Consider the following 17,032-nt stretch of genomic DNA (forward strand, 5'->3'; position numbering starts at 1 on the left):
TGCCATATTTCCTTCTTTTCCTAACTCAAATTTTTACATTAGTCAAATCAGTTAGATCACCTTTATTTCCAAATCTAGAACTACTGGGTTTGTCAGAATCAGAAATAGAAAAATCATAGATTATGTGAAGAGTCTTTAAATCAAAGTTCTGTCAACTTTGGTACCTTCATTTTGTTTGCAACATTTCTTAAGTCACCTGCTGTTTTTATTTTGTTTTTTAATTATGTAAAGCACCTTGAAACGCCTTGCTGCTGAAATGTGCTATACAAATAAAATTTGATTGATTAAGAGTAGAACTCTTAGTGATACATTTGCCATCCTAGACCCAGTATCGTTAGTCCATAAGTAGTGTTATGGACTACTGTCCATAAGAAAATGGAAAAACAAGAAACATCTGGAAGACCGGATGTGTTGAAGAACTGGACTGCACCTTTTCAAGGCTGAACCCAGAGAGTCTTTTATTCTGCCTCAACTGCAGCATTGCTGCCACTGGGTGGCAGTATTGCTGCCACTGGGTGAAGAAAGCATGGCTACTTCAGCTTGTTTTGTGTGACTGAACTCTGACCTTTCTGGCAGAAGACTTAGTGTTTTCATAGACCAGATCCTGTCAGACAAACAATCAGGCAGTTTTCTATGCTGATGATATTCAGCTCCACTGATATTGTCGACCAAATGAATATTTAAAGTTCTCCTCTGATAAAATGTTTTAGTTGCATCAATGGCTCTGTGACATATTGCAGGTAAACTCTGATAATTATTGGTTCTGGAAACTCAACAGCAACACGTTGGTGTTTTTAAGACCAGAGGAGAGAAATGTTTCAGAGCGCAGGAACCCAGTTGGTGGAATAGTTTGCCTCCATTTTGAGACTGTTGATTCTTTCAAAAAGAAGTTGAAGACTCATTTATTCAGACTGGCTTTTCCATCTTTAAATTTTCTTTTATGTTTGTTTTTATTGTAAAGCACTTCGTGTTTTTTCCACTTGTCAGAGTTTCTACCAGAATCTACTCACACAAGCGATCTTGAGTAAATGCCAGAACTCTTTCTGCCTTTTGATCTGCATCTGCATCACGGTGTTGTCTGCATCCTTGATGCTCTCCAGAGTCTTCTCGATCCGTGGAAACAAGTCAATGATCTTCTGCTTGCTAGTCAGGATTTTGCTGTTCACACAAAATAAAGACTCTGATGTGACACAGAGTAAAATGCAGTTGTATTTTCCATAAGCAAGAAAACGATTACATGAATATTCACACAAAGTCTTTTAAAATAATCTGATGCTTGCTCCTACCTGAGGTGGGTGTACAGATCTCTGAGGACCTTGTCCTGGTTCTGGACGGTCTGGATGATGGCCTTCACCATTTCAGAGCTGTCGCTGGTGCCATCCGAGTCAGCAGCTGAGGAAAATCAAAAATGTAAATGAAATTTTAGTTAGGGAACATTAGTGTTTTTGGAAGGAAGCTAATCCCCACCTTTGCATGTCCTCTTCAGCTGCATGTAGATGTCTATTGCCTTTCCTTCTCTGGAATAAAATAGATTTAAATGTTTAAAAACCTTCATTCTGGAGCTTTTTATCGGCCGAACCTTTAAACTGCTGCATGTTCAGCCTGAACACTCACAGCTGCTCCATCTTGTCTCCTTGTCGCCGAGCGTACGGGCTCCTCTGAAGCTCCACGATCTCAGAGTGCAGAGCCATGATCTCGTCATCTAAATGGCTCACTTCTGCCACCTGCAGGAGAAAACCACCACAGACACAAAGAGCCGTTAAATTAAAAACAAAACACATTTAAATGAAGTTTTGTTTGTTTTATTCCATTACCTGTGCAAAGGTAGCAGCTCTTTCTTCATTTTCCTGCCAGGCTTTCAGCATCTTCTCAGACGCTTTGGACAAACACAGGACACTAATCAACACACACCAGCAGAGTGATTCAGCTCCAAGATGAAAACAATGCAGCCGCCATAGGAAACTCACATATCCCATAGTGCATCTGGTCGCTGTACTTCTCCAGGTCATACTGGATGCTGCTCTTGAAGAAATCCAGCTTGGCCCTGAGCTGCTGAGAGAAGCCGAACATGCTGTTTTTACACCGGGTCAGGTTGGTGTTGTAGCGCAGGAGGCTCAGCCTGCAGGAAGAAACACGGAGAGTTTGTTTAAAGAAGCACCAACGTACAGAGACGCACACCTATAGGTATTCAGCCGTTTAGAACAACTACAGCAGAAAAATGCTTCATTTTATGCTTAAAAATATATTGAGAAACAAATCCTGAATTTAAATTTTCTTTTGATCTGGAAAAATAATACTTATTTTCCCCTTGCCCAGTTGTCTCCCATATCCTGGAAAAGCCCCGACTCCCTTCCTGCCACAGTTCTTCCTTACACTAAACTTTCTGCCAGTATGGTTGGATTCAACACTCTAAACAATCAGGTTCTTAATAATAACTTTTTGTAGCCTCCCCTCCTCATGGACGGCGTCAATATCCGTCAAGTCAGCAGTCTCTCATAACCGTTTGAAATCATTTCTTACTTGTTTTTGTTTTGTTTTATGTGAGGTAATTTCACTTATATAAGCACATTTTCAGCAACAAGGCAATCCAATGTGTTTTACATGAATTAGAAGGAAATACAACAAAACAAATGAAAGAGAAAAAATAAAATAAAAAATGTTTAAGAATAAGTAGACCGTGATTTATAAGCTGCCAGGGGTTTCTCTGGATTCTTGTTCTGATAATGTTGATCAAGGTTATGAGAAGTTTTCTCTAGATAAACTAATGGAAAGTGAATACAGAGGAATAAGTACACCTCTAAATAATAGGTTTAATATGTTTTAAGCCATAATCATCAAAACAAAGGCTTGAAATAAATCACTGTGTGTAATATATCTACATGAGTTTTACTTTTTAAAAAAATAAATTAGCAAAATTAATCGACTTCTTCATTTTATTACATTATTAATCTCTAGTGATTGTAATCAATACTTGGTGCTACAATCAGAACCAGCAGTTTCTTTCTTCCACCAAGTATAAACCTGGTTCCTGGAGGCAAAGATGGCCGCCAGCAGCTGAATAACGACTCACATGGCAGCTCTCTGGCCTTGGAAGAGTCTACTGTAGTCGTCTTTCAGACCACAGATGTAGTTCACCGCTTCACCCCAAACTTTCTTCAACTCAACCAGAGGCAGCGACTTCTTTGAATCTTGGACTAGAAATTAAAAAAAAAACACACATGGTCTCTCTCAGCTCCCTTCAGTTTTTGTTCATGAAGCAGCACAGTTACCTAAAGGCACCTCACCGATGTTGTTGACTCTGTCAGGCAGATGTCTGGCGTTGAGGGGACCAGAGTAGTTGGTGATGCTCTTATCAAACAAGTACACAATGTACTCGTCCCACCCTCGCTACACAGCAGCAGAAAAGAACAAAGGATTAAATAATTAATAAATATTTACCTCTATATTTTAATTGAAAAACATAAATATCTAATTTAAAAGAAGGTAATATAATAAATCAATACAGTCTAATGTAGTAATGCAGAACTAAGTTAAGGAATAAAGTAGATATTAGACTTAAGCAATAACTTAATTTGTTCTGTTAAGATTAATACAACAAATTTTTGAATGATGAAAATGTCTCGAGCTACAGAAGTCACTTCAGTTGTTATTGTCGATGCCGTCATAGGACCATGTACTGAAGGTCTGTACTGACCAATCAGCCGTCTGTCACACGGCTAAAGCTTTGACCTGCTAACCAACGCACCATTCCGTCCAACGGGACGCACTGGTTGGCCGGCTTCCTGGGGTCCAGAGAGACGCCCGTCTCCTGGAGCAGCTCCTGGTTGACGACTTCGATTTTGGTTTCGGCCTCGATGCGCATCTGCAGACTGTGGAGACTCTCATCTGGACTCAGTTTGAAGGAAAGGACCTGAGCTGTGGTCATGTTCAGGATGTGGACGACCTGAAAACCAGAGAAGATTAGCAGCAATGTAGCGAACAGCCAGGACACACAGAGCACCCAGAGTTTGCATCGTCACGCTATTAAAATTTCAAACTCAGACAATAAGAAAAATTACAGCAAGGCAACATTTTTAAGTCTCAGGCTTCTTTCTGAATAATTACTTATATTATGGCAATATTTCAGCTTCCTTTAGTTAAGGAGTGGAGAATTCAGTCCTCACTGGTTAAAATACATAATTTGAAAATGACACTTCCCTGTTTGGCCAAAATATATTATTAATAACGGCACAGTCTCTTATTCTGTTTTAAATATATTTTACATCGGTTTGAATCTTAACCTTGAACTTGCTGGTACATTTCTATTCTACTGTCTTTCCTCTTTATGAAAGTTTGTATCTTTAAATTAGTTATGAAATTATTTTTGTTATAACCGCTTCTCTTTAGCGTGCGCTTGCATTTCGCTGTTGATACAAACAAATTTCACTTCTGATCGTTTTAAGTTGCTTCCAAACATCAAAGTCGTAGAGTTAGCTTCTAGCATTAGCGCAGCTAGCATGTGGCATTCTTCAGCATTTCCTTTCCCCCCGGTGTCTGTCTCATAGCAATAGTTTCTCCAAAAAACACATTTGTGTTAGCTTTGTCAGTTAATATGTTTTTTTTTCCAGCTGTACTCGCCATGATAGCAGAGTTCAAAGCATGGAAACAGCAATATGTTGGGGAGAGGCTGAGTGTTACAATTTGAGCAAATGTAAGCAAATTAGTATTTTTGAACAACTATTTTTATTCTAGTCTCAATTACATGGAGATATTGATTATTTTTGACAACCATAACAGCATTCATACAAATCCACCTCTCATGTTTTCAGTAATGACCCACAGCATAAAGTTGCTATTATAATTACAACAACCATTATGCTAACCAGGTCCTTTGGTAACTCACACTCATGTTCAGCAGGTCATCCAGCATCTCAAAGCACATGGGTCTCTTTGAGGCGCGCTGCACTGGACCGCCTCTCTGTTCCTGGTTCCACTTCAGCATCAGCTGCAGGACGTTTTCCAGCGGTTCCACCAGCGTCCTGCGTCACATGGGGAAAAACTTACACTGAAAGTAACACATCAAAAACTGCATCCTGCAGAGAACAGCATTTCCAGTGCCGACATTGTTACTATTATTTTCCTTTCGCACGCTAACCTGCTGAGGTTGTTTGGTTGAGCAAGATGTGTTGAGAACTTGACTTCACCGTTAGAATCTTCTACTGCCATGATGTCTTTTGGACCTTTATTCTTCACTATGCCAGCCCTGCAAAACAAGAAAAAACCGCGACCTGATCAGTTAGAGGAGGAAAAGAGTCAATTGTAATTTTATCTTTCATGCCTCTAAATGTGAAACCGATAAGCCCAACAAGCTGAAGAGTTCTCAGTTTACAACCATCAAGGAAAAGTTGAATCTACCTTCTTTACATTAAACTACACAGATTTATTTGTCCAAATCCAGTTCAGCCAGAATATAATTGGGTTTGGATCCTTACAGTCTTTGGTGTGACGGTGTAGATTAATCAAATCTTACAAATCCTTCTGTTTTAATTTGCGAATCCAAGTCACAATGTCAGATCGGGCCTAAAAAGTCCAACCAATTAATTTTAATTACAGTCTGACGATCGCTGAGGCGATCTTACCACTGCACAGGTTGCCAGTTGTGTAGAAAGGGACGGAAACCGCAGCAGCATTCAAAAACCATCGTTCCAAAGCTCCAGAAGTCCACAGCGACCGTGTATGGCTTGTTGTCAAAGAGCTCAGGAGCCTGCAGAGGAAGAGGAGCTGGTTTCAGCAAACTGTTACACCAATGACTCTGTGGTTTGATTCTTAGTGAATCTGTCAGCATCGTTAAAGGAGAAAACATGGAAACTCGGAACAAAATTCATCAAATGAAGCAAATGTGCTGCAGATTAGCACATATTTAGGTGTTCACCAGGTACTGAAGAGTTCCCACGAAGGAAGTGCACAAACTGCCCTGGTCCAGATCTTTGGCATAACCCAAGTCAATGATTTTATGAACCACCTGCAAGTGATGCAGATAAATACAGTCATGCTAAAACTAAGAGAAAGAGTCAGCCAAGATTAGAGCAGACATGCGGTACTTTACCTTTCCACCGCAGTCCTGGAGAACAATGTTTTCTGGTTTCAGGTCCCTGTGTATGATCTTGTTTTCGTGCAGATACTGAATGCCACTTCCTGGATCAGAAGTTGGCAATTAAATTCAGTGAGGAGCTTTGAAAAATACATCCCGAAATGCAAAGGGTGAAACAGCAAGAGGACGTACCGACGTCATGGAGTAATGAAAGCACTTCACTTTCTTTCAGACCGCAGCAGTTTTCAGGTTTGCTCAGCACCTGTGGTCGGTTAACATCACAACACAAAGTACATCAGGAAGAGGATTATCCTCTCAATGGAACATGATGCACAAATGTTTTAATGGAAGTGAATTTAGAAGACGGTAAAGAAATGCATTTGCTACGTAATAATCCAAATTGGGTTGGCGTTTCATTCTAAAGTAAAGGCTGCCAGTCAATAAACAGAAGCCCCTTGTAGATTATAGTTCTGATCCATAATGAAGTCATTATGGATCATTTTCTTCCTTCATGTCAAACAACGTAAAGATCTTGCAACTGGGTTTGCAGAATACAGAGATCCTGAACATTACATGAAAAATCCAGGCTTTTCAAGACTCAATTTCCCAGAGTTCTCGGTCCTTTACACTCATTTTAAGGTAAAAAAAAAAAAAAAGGCTGCAGTGAATTTCAGGATTTCCCTCAGTGTTTTATAAGCCTGGCGGGCCACCAGGCTTTACTTGTGCCCTCACCAGGCTAAGCATTACTTTTTTATTTAAGTATTTTTTAAAATGTTTGCATTTTTTTTAAGACTTTATAGTTGGTGTTCAGGTATTAATCTTCCAATAACACATACCTATCAAGTGATATTTTCAAATTTCCTGTCAACTTTAAACATTTTTAAACTCAAAAACATGACAGGCTGCTGGATGAATGACTGCAGCCAACCACCAGGCTTAGCAAGGTTTCTGGGGGAAACCTTGAATTTATTGCAGATATGTCTACAAAGGGTCAGAATTTGAATTGGTAACACATGAAAACCAGTAAAAGAAGGTATGGAAGGACATGAAGAAAGATGGAAAGAATGAATGGATACATAGAAAGAAGTAAAAGAAGGAAGCTGAGACAAGAAATGAATTGCACAAAGAAGGAAGAAATCCAAACTCTGATAAAAAGCAACAAGATGCAAGACACAAAATGTAGACAACAGAATGAGAAATCAATTATGTTTCTCAATACATATATTTTCCATAATATTCCTGGAAAATCCTGAAATGAGATCTCATACTTTTCTGTAAGAAAACCTAAGAATCAAAGAAGTGTGTTTTAATGGGCAGCCCTCATGTGCGTAAGATGTGTGGGATTTTCCCCAGGGGAATCCCCCACACAGCGCTGAGGTCTGTGTGGATCCACAAGCAGGCTGCTGACCAAATCCACTGACTGCTTTAAACACAAAGCTGTTGTGCTGCATCCTCAGCCTGTTATCATCTGCGTCTGAATCTGCTGATCAACATATTTCTCAGAACAGACAGAATCAGGAAGAGATTTTCACTCGCTGCATGAGGACACTTGTGGTTTTGGTTTTGCTTTTGGCTACGTCTAGTGCCGCATGTTACAGGTTTGTAAAAACCTCCAGAGGTTTTCACGTGTCTGGATGCTTCAGTTAAAACAGGATAAAATAAGCAAGCCGTCACTAAAAGGTAAGACGTTGAAGACGTTTCGCAATTTTTAACCAACACATCTGAAACTTTCTGCCACTGCTGACATGTTGGTGTGAAGCTAAAGAGCCTTTTCATAAAGATCAATTTATCAAATTGATCTTAATGAAATGCGCTGAAAGACGGCTGATGACTGGAGTAAATGCATTTTACACCTTGATCGACATTCCGCTGGTCAAATAAAGAAAATCCCCCAAATAATTAGAACTAGACAATAAATAAATAATAATATAAAATCAGGGAGAAAACAAGATAGTTTCAAAATTAAATTAATTTATTATGCACTGATTATGATCCATTTTCTACAGAGAGGAGAAAATGCACCGTTCTGACACCTTAAAGGGTTTAGATGGGAACTAAAGTGAAACAAATGAAAATTATCCTCTTAATCTCAAATGTGTTTGTGTGTCACACCTTTTTCTTCCGAAGCATATTTAAGCATTTCCTCTAAACAACCCTCCATCACATCCTCATTCTTTCCTTTTTAATTGTGCAAACAGGCCAAACTTTCCGCTCACCTATTTTAAGAGGAGTAAAGACTCTGCGTGTTTAAATCTGCCCTGGTGTTCAGCAGTGAATCGCTTCGTCATTTTCCTTTCTTGCGAATTAAATAAAACACTAATTAAACAAGAGAAAAACGATGCTTCCTGTTACTTAAGAGAGGTTGTAAGTTTAAAAGTAACAGAAAATGAAATATGTATGTGATTAACACTATTTATGCGTCACAACAGGTGCAATTAAAACAACCGTCATCATCCACCAGATATTAAGCATTTAGTTTAATCTCCTAAAAATACTTTTACTGACGTAGAAATCTAGTTTTCCTTACAAAAAAATTCTAGATGGAAACAACAACTGACATGTTGATCTTTTGTTTTCTTATTCTTCTTTTGATATGAAACCTAAATTTTGATAAATCTCCTGCGAAAAGAAAAGAATTTGTCTCATAATTTAGAATTTTTTCTAACTCAAAACAAACAAAATCACAAAACAAATGTGGGATTATTAATATGTATATATATAACTACTACAAGTTGTTTGGGTCCCTTTGCCCCCTTTACTGTGATGGAACAACATCTTAACATTTTTCTAGTTTACATCACTAACTGGCTGAACGTCAACTTGTGGTTAAAATCACAAAGAAAGGTAAGTAAAAGTAAATTCATCTCACATTTCTCAGGTCTCCTTTGGAGCAGTACTCCATGGCCAGGAGGGGAAGCTCGTTTAAGGCGATGGAGTTGATGTCCTCTGGGACTTCCTTTGCAGTCACAACATTATTATGATGCAGCCTGAGTGAGAGAGACAACGCTTAGACCATCTGTAACTTCATCTAAATGTCAAATTACTTTAAATAATCACGCCGAGTACTAGACAGCTTCAGATAACGAAGACGAGACATTAAAAAGTGACTTACTTTTTCATAATCTGTATTTCTCTGCACCATCTGTCCCTGTTCCTTGGTGTGAGGTCCAGACGGCACATTTTCACTGCTATTTTTTCATTTGTTTCCTAAGAAAAAAGAAAAAAAAAAAACAGATTATAGAGAAACACTGTGTCACTTGGTGTCTTAAACTTTATCAGCAGAGGGATCTGGGGAGGATTCACTGCCTTGAGAAAGGAAACATTTTTCCAGCTCATGATGAAGTTAGCATTACTTTCTGCAAAGGAAACCAAAATAACAACCGTGGACATTGTTTCAATTTCAACATTCGATCTGCTTTTGGTAAACAACATTACTGAGGATCTGATTAATAAGAAGTAAGGTTCAGCAATCCAAGAAGGGTTTTCTGATGTTTGCCCATTGGCAACCTTTAACTGAGGCCAGATGTTTGTAGAGAAGATACAAAGGATGATAGTGTTATGGTTCAGTGAAAGCAGCCGTTGGTAATAGGAGGAAATATGGGACAACAGCGACATTATGAATATTAGACATTTCTCCAAAATAAATAGAAACTACAAGATGAAACAAACTGTTTTTCTCTTACATGTGATAACAATATCCTACATTTTCCAAATTTCTGGCTTTAGGAATAGAATTGACGACAGAATCATTTTACTCATTCGGAAACATCCAGGCCAGGCTAAAATAATCTAAAATCCTGTGGGAGAATGTGTTGATCGGATGAAACCACCTTCGCTTTTTCTTGAATTTCTTTCCCACCATTCCTAAAAGTACAGGCTGCCCAAAAACCAACACTAAGGAGACCACACCCACAGTGGATTACTTGGGGTTGCTTTTCTTCAGATGGAAGTGCTTTCACTTTTTTAAACCAGCCTAGGGAGCTAGGGAAAGGCAACACAGACTGAAAGTTTTACAACAATATTTTGGGGTACTATTGTGATAACGATAAAAGTGACATTACGAACCATAAATTACTTCTTTTCTCGGTAACCGTAGGGCTGTGACTGCATGATGTAGCAATTATAGCCCCACAAACAGTACTCTTGAGAAACACACCAAATTGTAATATGCTTTTTTAGGACAACAGGGTTTCCTCCAGAAAACTTGCTAAGCCCAGAGGTGAGGCGCTAGGGCCATATTATGGCCCCCCCATGCTTTTGAGTTAAAAAATGTTTAAAACTGACAGGAAATTTGAAAATATCACTTGATAATTATGTGTTATTAGAAGATTAATGCTTGAATACCAACTATAAAGTCTTTAAAAAATGCAAATATTTTTTTAAAAACTAAAATAAATAAGCTTAGCCTGGTGGGGGCCCACGTAAAGCCTGGTGGCCCGCCAGGCTTAGAATGCACTGGGGGGAAAACCCTGGACACCAGTCATATAAATTCTGCTTACTGTAACTTCATTTAGTCATATTTTCAAACTTATTGACATATAATGACAATGTCATTGAATTAACAGAAAATACTGAAACTAACAATCCCGATAATACGGACAGTTTTGGGATGTATTTATTGAAAAACGTCATTATTGGAATTTATCGTGACGATAAATCAAAATTCTTATCATATTTATCACAATATATGACAATAAGATAACACAAGATTTATTATCCATTATAACAGTGAATCCAATTATAGATGTGATATATGATGGGAATAGACATCAGTCTCCTACCAAACATGAGTGAAAGCAGGTTTTATTGGTTATTTTTTTCTATACCTCATCTCAAAATTCCCGTTCATGTAGTAGTTTCATTTTGAACTATATATATAATTCACATTAAAAGAAGGAAAACGTTTTAAAATGTGGCCTAATTTTTTACTTCACAACCACTTGGCATTTTAACAGTGGCACTTACATTTATCTGAGGAGTTGCATAAAAGAAAATTAAAATCTAAAATATTGACTGTGCATAAGGAGTCAGCTGAGGTGATGATGACACTCACGGATTGCTGGAAGAGGTAAACATGGGCAAAGCCTCCAATCCCCAGCCTCTCTTTCAGCTCCCAGTCCCCGAAGGACTGGGTCTGCTTGAAGGGAGCTTTCTCCATTGTTGTGGGGAGAGCTGCAACAAGCATAGACAACAATGGAGCAATGACAACAACAAACTTTGAGGTTATAAAGATTACAACAGCCCTGGCAGTTTACACCTAGCTAAACAAAGCTACCAAACACAAGGACAGCGCTACTCTGTGAAACGTTTCCCTGTCATAACAACAATAAAATCGAATAGGACTTGTGTGTCGATGTAGCAACAACAATATTTCTATTTTTAGACAAAAAAGAAATGTAGGACAACGGGCACAGAAATGCTCCTTGACAGGCGACATTAGCTAACCAGCGAGCGGCTAGCTAGCAGAGCAACAGAATCCCAGTAACACCAGGAAATAGCCGGAGCCCGTAACTAGCTCTCTTTGACATTAGAACCGAAAGCTCCGAGGCCCGTAAAAACCGCTTTACTAAATGTTACATACCGAACATCGCTTTGAGACTCACCTCTGATTCCTACGACAGAGTCATGAGCCCGCAGGGGGAGAAATATTTCAGTGTCTACCTGCGTTCAGGTCGCTGCAGCGCATCAACGCTCTGTGGACTTTCCCAATACAGGCTCAGGCTGTGCTACGAGAAAACTGCGTTGCGTTCAAAGACACCTCGGTCAGCGTAACACGAGCCCGGCTCTTTTACTAGAATACCAAGCAGTGTTGCGTTCAGTGACACCTCAGCTAGCGGTGAGGTGGAACGCCAAAAATCAGTACGTTTGTAAAACATTTTATTCTTTGCCTACATTATGTTTCAAATTGAGCATAATTTATTTCATGAGCATGTAAAAAAATTCAAAAGATTTAACATATACCAGTTTAAATGTTTAAAACGTTATAAAATAAATTGTTGATGTATTTTCTTATCTGAATACCAACTGTAGGCTGAACAATTCTTTGAAATAAAAGTTTTGCTTTGTCATCCATTATAATTTAGTTTTGAACTTTACATCTTGATAAATGTAAAGTTAATTTTAAGTTCCAACTATTATTAAATGGGTAATTAATAGGGTACAGTTACAGCAAATTTCTTTCCTTTTTTTTTCTTTTTTTTTTACAATTTCCACACATTTTATTTACAAAATATATTCAGATTCATGCTATATATTTCTAAAGAATATGTAAATCATATTGCCTATCTCCTACAGACATTTATGTAGTTTCGCTTTCACCTGTCTGCTGCTAAATATTCTTGTAGATTTTCATTTTCATCACTTCTTAGTTCTCATCCATCCTCTTTATGGCCAACTGGAAGACTGATTTCTATATACTCTTTTTCATTAAAAATGATAAGATTAAGCTAAATTATTACATTTCAAAATGTGTGAAAGTTCAAAACAAAACCCTCTGGACTTCAGTTTTGGAGTTTACCTCCCTGATAGGTACTTTTTCTCAAACCTATATAAAAGAACCACAGACAACGTATTTGAATTTTATAGCCAAGCTTTTGCAAAAGGAGAAGTCTCCGTCAACAGCTTCTCCAAGCTGTTCACAGAGCGTTCTGGTCTGCTTCCGCGTGAGCCCGTTTTATTGTCCAAGCAGAACAGCCAAAAGGGGCAGTCAGGAAGAACAACAAAGGTCGTAAAACTTCTAACCTAAACAACGAACAACCCAGTACCAGGTGTGATATCTGATCTATGGTCTGAGCCCAGTTCAGGTCTAGGTCAAACTATCAACTAAGAAAAGGGTAGATAAACACAAGAAGAACTTAAGGTCTGAGAACCACAGAGTTTGACTGTCTCACTTAAGATAAACAGACAGTCGTAACCTCCAGGTCAGTACATACACACATAGAAAGAGAACACTTTAAACAGAAAATCACAATAATCTATAGACTGAATGTGAACTAAAGTAATAACAAAATGATAATACCAAAAATTCTCTAACACTCCCCAAACTTCAAATTTATATTTATTAAATTGTACAAACTAAACTATAATAAATGGGACACCTTTGAAAACATTCTATCAAAATGTCATACTTCTGTATTGTTGAAGGCTCACTGTCATAGTGTGTGTAATTCTTCTTGCTGGTAATCTGTTTCTGTTGTTTAATTAGCTAAACAAAACTACCATAATAAACTACCAACATTTACACAATTAGTAGGAGGAATACATTTTTCCAGATGGAAAAGGATATTTTCAGACAAATCTGTTGGCATAACAAAAGTTATAATGAATATTATAACATCTAAATAGTCTTCCCTCTTTATATAAGGCTACATTGTGTTCAGGACTTTTTTGTCTGAGTGTTTAAGATTCTTCTTCCAGGCTTAAACACTCATTAAACATACTTTAAACTTCCACACAATGAGATGAAGACACGACCAACCTTTACAAACACTTTTATTTTTATCCTCTAGATTTCCCAAAAATGAGAAGCTCACAAACAACATTTCCTCGGTGAGACTGAACAAGGCAGTGACACATGTAGCTCACTGTTTTAGCATCAAAAGAACATCGTCTTACCTGCACCAGTCTATAAACACACTGAGATGGATCAGAGCTTTACATGTAAAAAGATTTTTCTGAGCCTCTAAAACACGACAGCGTAGAACAGCAATAAATATAGCCATTTCCTTTGTCGATAGAAAAAAATAAATAAAGGTGAGCATGAGCTTGAAGACAGTAAATCATGGTGACCTACTTAATATGTGAACCCTTCATTTAGTGTTCTAATATAAACAAAAGCAGGCCATAAGATCTCATGCTTTATTTACATTCAGAAATGATGATGAGTGATGGAAACACTTGTAGGACAGTTCACTCAGGCGTGCATTGCTGCGTTAACAGAGACGAATCCTGCAACTTTAACTTCACAAACCGTTTCCAGCAGCTGCTCTCCATTTCATTCATTGCCGTTTCTTTAAATTCACTTAAAAACACTTGATGTGACAGAACAAACTCTCATTATTGTTGTCATTTATTAATTGCTCCGCGTATTTGAACAGATTTATCCAGATTTAATGAAGCGCTGCCTCTTTTCAAGGATCGGATAAGATGAAGATGGTAGACATTTGGGTTGTTTGAGAGTTTAGCCACATGTTTGGAGCAAGAACCGACACCTAAAATGGTTCTGATTAATTCTGATCAACAAGCTCAGACAGGCCAAATGTAATGCTCCTCTCGTTACTACGTCTAATAAGGATTTGATTCTTGAGGAAAATATATTTTTTTTCATTAAAGTTACAGTCCCTTGCTTCGAAACTTTTCACATTTCGTCATGTTGCAACCACAAAAATGTGTATTTTATTGACATTTTTCTGTCAGAACCAAATACGATGAAGCAGCAATCTGAAACAAACTTCTGGAAACCTGCAAAAGAGCCGAAACACTGAGCTACTTTAGATTGAGGCTAAACATCCACTTGTTTACAGGTGCGTTTGATTAAAAAACACTTGGAAATAGATTCACATATTGATCAATATATTTTATGATGGCATTAGACAAAATGTAATGTTTGGTGATTGTTTCATAAACAGTTATTACGGTTTTATTGTCTAAAGCACTTTGAACTGTCTTGTTATTCAAATAAACTTGACTTTGCTTGAAAGCTTAAAACATGAATTTTTGTCATAAGGTGTGACATATGCCACACCTTTTGGATTTTCATTGGTAAAAAAATTATTGTTTTCCTTCAATTTCACAACTACGAACTACTTTGTGTTGATCTGTCACACAAAACCCCAATAAAATACATCTATTAGTTTGTGGCAGCAATGTGACAAAATAGGAACAAGTTCAAGGGGCATGAAAAGTTTTTGCAAGGCACTGTAGATCATAGTGTTTTCAGTAATTAAAGATGATTTAAACCATAAATAAAAACTTAATCTGATAGCGGACATTAAGCAGATGCAGCATAAAAACGTAAGTCAAGCTTTTAACCACCAGACGCATTCATTTACGTCAAACATAAAAATGAAAAGCAGAAAATGCAGTGGTTCTCAAGTTGAGTTAATCTCCAGAAACCAGTTAAAATGTGTAACAATAGGATTATTATCTTATTAAATATAAAACAGAATAAAAACACATATAAAGGTTGTGATTTACTGTGATTTTTTTTTAAGCAACACATTTAAACTTTGTCTCTTTCTGCAGCTGTTTGGAACCAAAACATTTTAGATGAAAGTCCTCCGATGATCATTAGCAGTTAATAAAATCTTAATAAAAATGTAACATTTAAAGAGCAGAAATGAGCTGCAGCTGCATTGCTAGAGTATAACTGTATTGTAAATTGGTATTTTTTCATATTTTTAGCAGTTTAACTGCAGAGTTAATCGACTGGATGATGGTTTTTGCAACAAGACGCCAATAAAACATTTTCAAACTATAAGAGTGAGCTGCTGAAATGAGAGACATGACGTGTAGATGGAACCGTCGTTATTTACGAACCTTTTCTACAAACATTTCCTCACCTTTTCAGGTTCACTAAACACCAGGCAGTACGAGAAAAACAAGCATCACAAACAGTCCTTTAGTCTTTTCTGACAATCAGCTCCAAAACAAAAGAGCTCGTTTGATGCCACTCAAGACAAAGAAGATATAAACCCTCCAAAGCCAAACTTGGAAATGTTTGAGTCGTTGCTTAAAGATTACAGGTGAGGAAAAAGCCGCACACTGCAACAGAAACGTGACTGACGCGTTAATACTGTGCAGCGCTGAATACTAAATCATTCGCTTTAGAAACTGTACACACTGATATAACTCATGCTCTACGGGAGCTGATGCTGGACGGAAGCTGGGACGGACAAAACCAAAGCGTCTCGAAGCTCCTCGGAGCGTCCAGCACCGTCCCAGCATGCACTGCGGCTCACAAACGGTTAACACAAACAGGTCCGGTGTGTCGCGTAGCCCTGCGGACCCCATCCCTTTCCCCAGGTGAGTGGGAGATGCTGTGCATATTCACTGCAGATGCAGCAGGTGGGGTTATGGCTGAAAGAAGAATTACAAGTGAATGCTGACAGCTCTCCCTGCTGGTTGGACGCTGGCACTGCAGCTGCTCGAAAAGCCTGAGTAGAAAATGGCTGTGCATCAACTTACAGATGCATCTCAACAAGTCAGAATACCATCAGAAAGTTCATTTATTTCAGAAACTCAACTGTAAAGTTAAACTCATACTGGACGGATCTTCTTCTGGTAATTTTGATGATCGTGGCTTAAACTCAAAATTCAGTCTCTTCAAAATAAATAGATTTTACATTAATCCAGGAAACAAAGGATTTCTAAAACAAACAATTTGTGTTATGGGCGACACAATCAGAGATCTTCCACAAGGGGTTTAAGATACAAAAAACATTGATAGAAAGTTGAGTGGAAGGAAAAACTTGCAATGAGGAGTCAGTACTTCTACACAGATATATCCAGGACACACTGCATTAATGTCTCATTTCTTATGTTACGTCTGTCCTAAAGCAGGGGAGAAGGTTCTGACCTGGACTAATAAGAACGAAGGTCGAATATTAGCAGAGTGACTTAAGCTAAAAGTCGATTTTGCATTTGGAAATCATGGACACAGAGGTTGAAATAAGATTAGTGAGCCACTGAATCCATGTCGTTCGAGGTCCAGTGTGAAGTTTCAACGGCCAGTGATGATTTGGGAAACCTTGACATCGACTGGTGTTGCTCCACCGTGTTTTCTCAGGCCTAACATCAGCTAAACCATCCAGGGAATTTTAGATTCCTTCATGCACTAATTTTTTTCTTCATGGAGATGCTGAGCTTATTTTCCAGAAAGACTAAGCACCTCACCACAATGCCAAAGGTAGCAAAAGCAGATTCAACGGCTGTGCTACTGTGGCTAGCAAGCTGCCCTGACCC

The 17,032-nt window shown here is 38.1% G+C and overlaps 1 protein-coding gene across 1 annotated transcript in view; it reads right to left on the minus strand.

Annotated features, from left to right (window-relative positions):
• LOC106960919 (inhibitor of nuclear factor kappa-B kinase subunit alpha-like) overlaps positions 1–11,827 on the minus strand; it is an 18,957-nt gene extending 7,130 nt beyond the window's left edge. Inside the window, exons 1-19 of the mRNA XM_015054316.1 lie at positions 11,674–11,827; positions 11,124–11,242; positions 9,183–9,277; positions 8,940–9,057; positions 6,263–6,332; positions 6,086–6,174; positions 5,912–6,001; positions 5,619–5,743; positions 5,135–5,242; positions 4,883–5,018; positions 3,746–3,943; positions 3,285–3,387; positions 3,071–3,194; positions 1,968–2,119; positions 1,815–1,876; positions 1,615–1,724; positions 1,468–1,517; positions 1,287–1,392; positions 1,011–1,158 (exon numbers count right to left, since the gene is read on the minus strand). Coding sequence (XP_014909802.1) covers positions 1,011–1,158; positions 1,287–1,392; positions 1,468–1,517; positions 1,615–1,724; positions 1,815–1,876; positions 1,968–2,119; positions 3,071–3,194; positions 3,285–3,387; positions 3,746–3,943; positions 4,883–5,018; positions 5,135–5,242; positions 5,619–5,743; positions 5,912–6,001; positions 6,086–6,174; positions 6,263–6,332; positions 8,940–9,057; positions 9,183–9,277; positions 11,124–11,228 — 1,989 coding nt within the window. The 5' untranslated portion in view covers positions 11,229–11,242; positions 11,674–11,827. The remainder of the gene's footprint in view (positions 1–1,010; positions 1,159–1,286; positions 1,393–1,467; positions 1,518–1,614; positions 1,725–1,814; positions 1,877–1,967; positions 2,120–3,070; positions 3,195–3,284; positions 3,388–3,745; positions 3,944–4,882; positions 5,019–5,134; positions 5,243–5,618; positions 5,744–5,911; positions 6,002–6,085; positions 6,175–6,262; positions 6,333–8,939; positions 9,058–9,182; positions 9,278–11,123; positions 11,243–11,673) is intronic.
• Positions 11,828–17,032: the final 5,205 nt, after the last annotated feature.

The sequence above is a fragment of the Poecilia latipinna genome, unplaced genomic scaffold (assembly GCF_001443285.1).
Source record: "Poecilia latipinna isolate Pla-1442-1.1 unplaced genomic scaffold, P_latipinna-1.0 Scaffold1242, whole genome shotgun sequence".
Taxonomy (NCBI): Eukaryota; Metazoa; Chordata; class Actinopteri; order Cyprinodontiformes; family Poeciliidae; genus Poecilia; species Poecilia latipinna.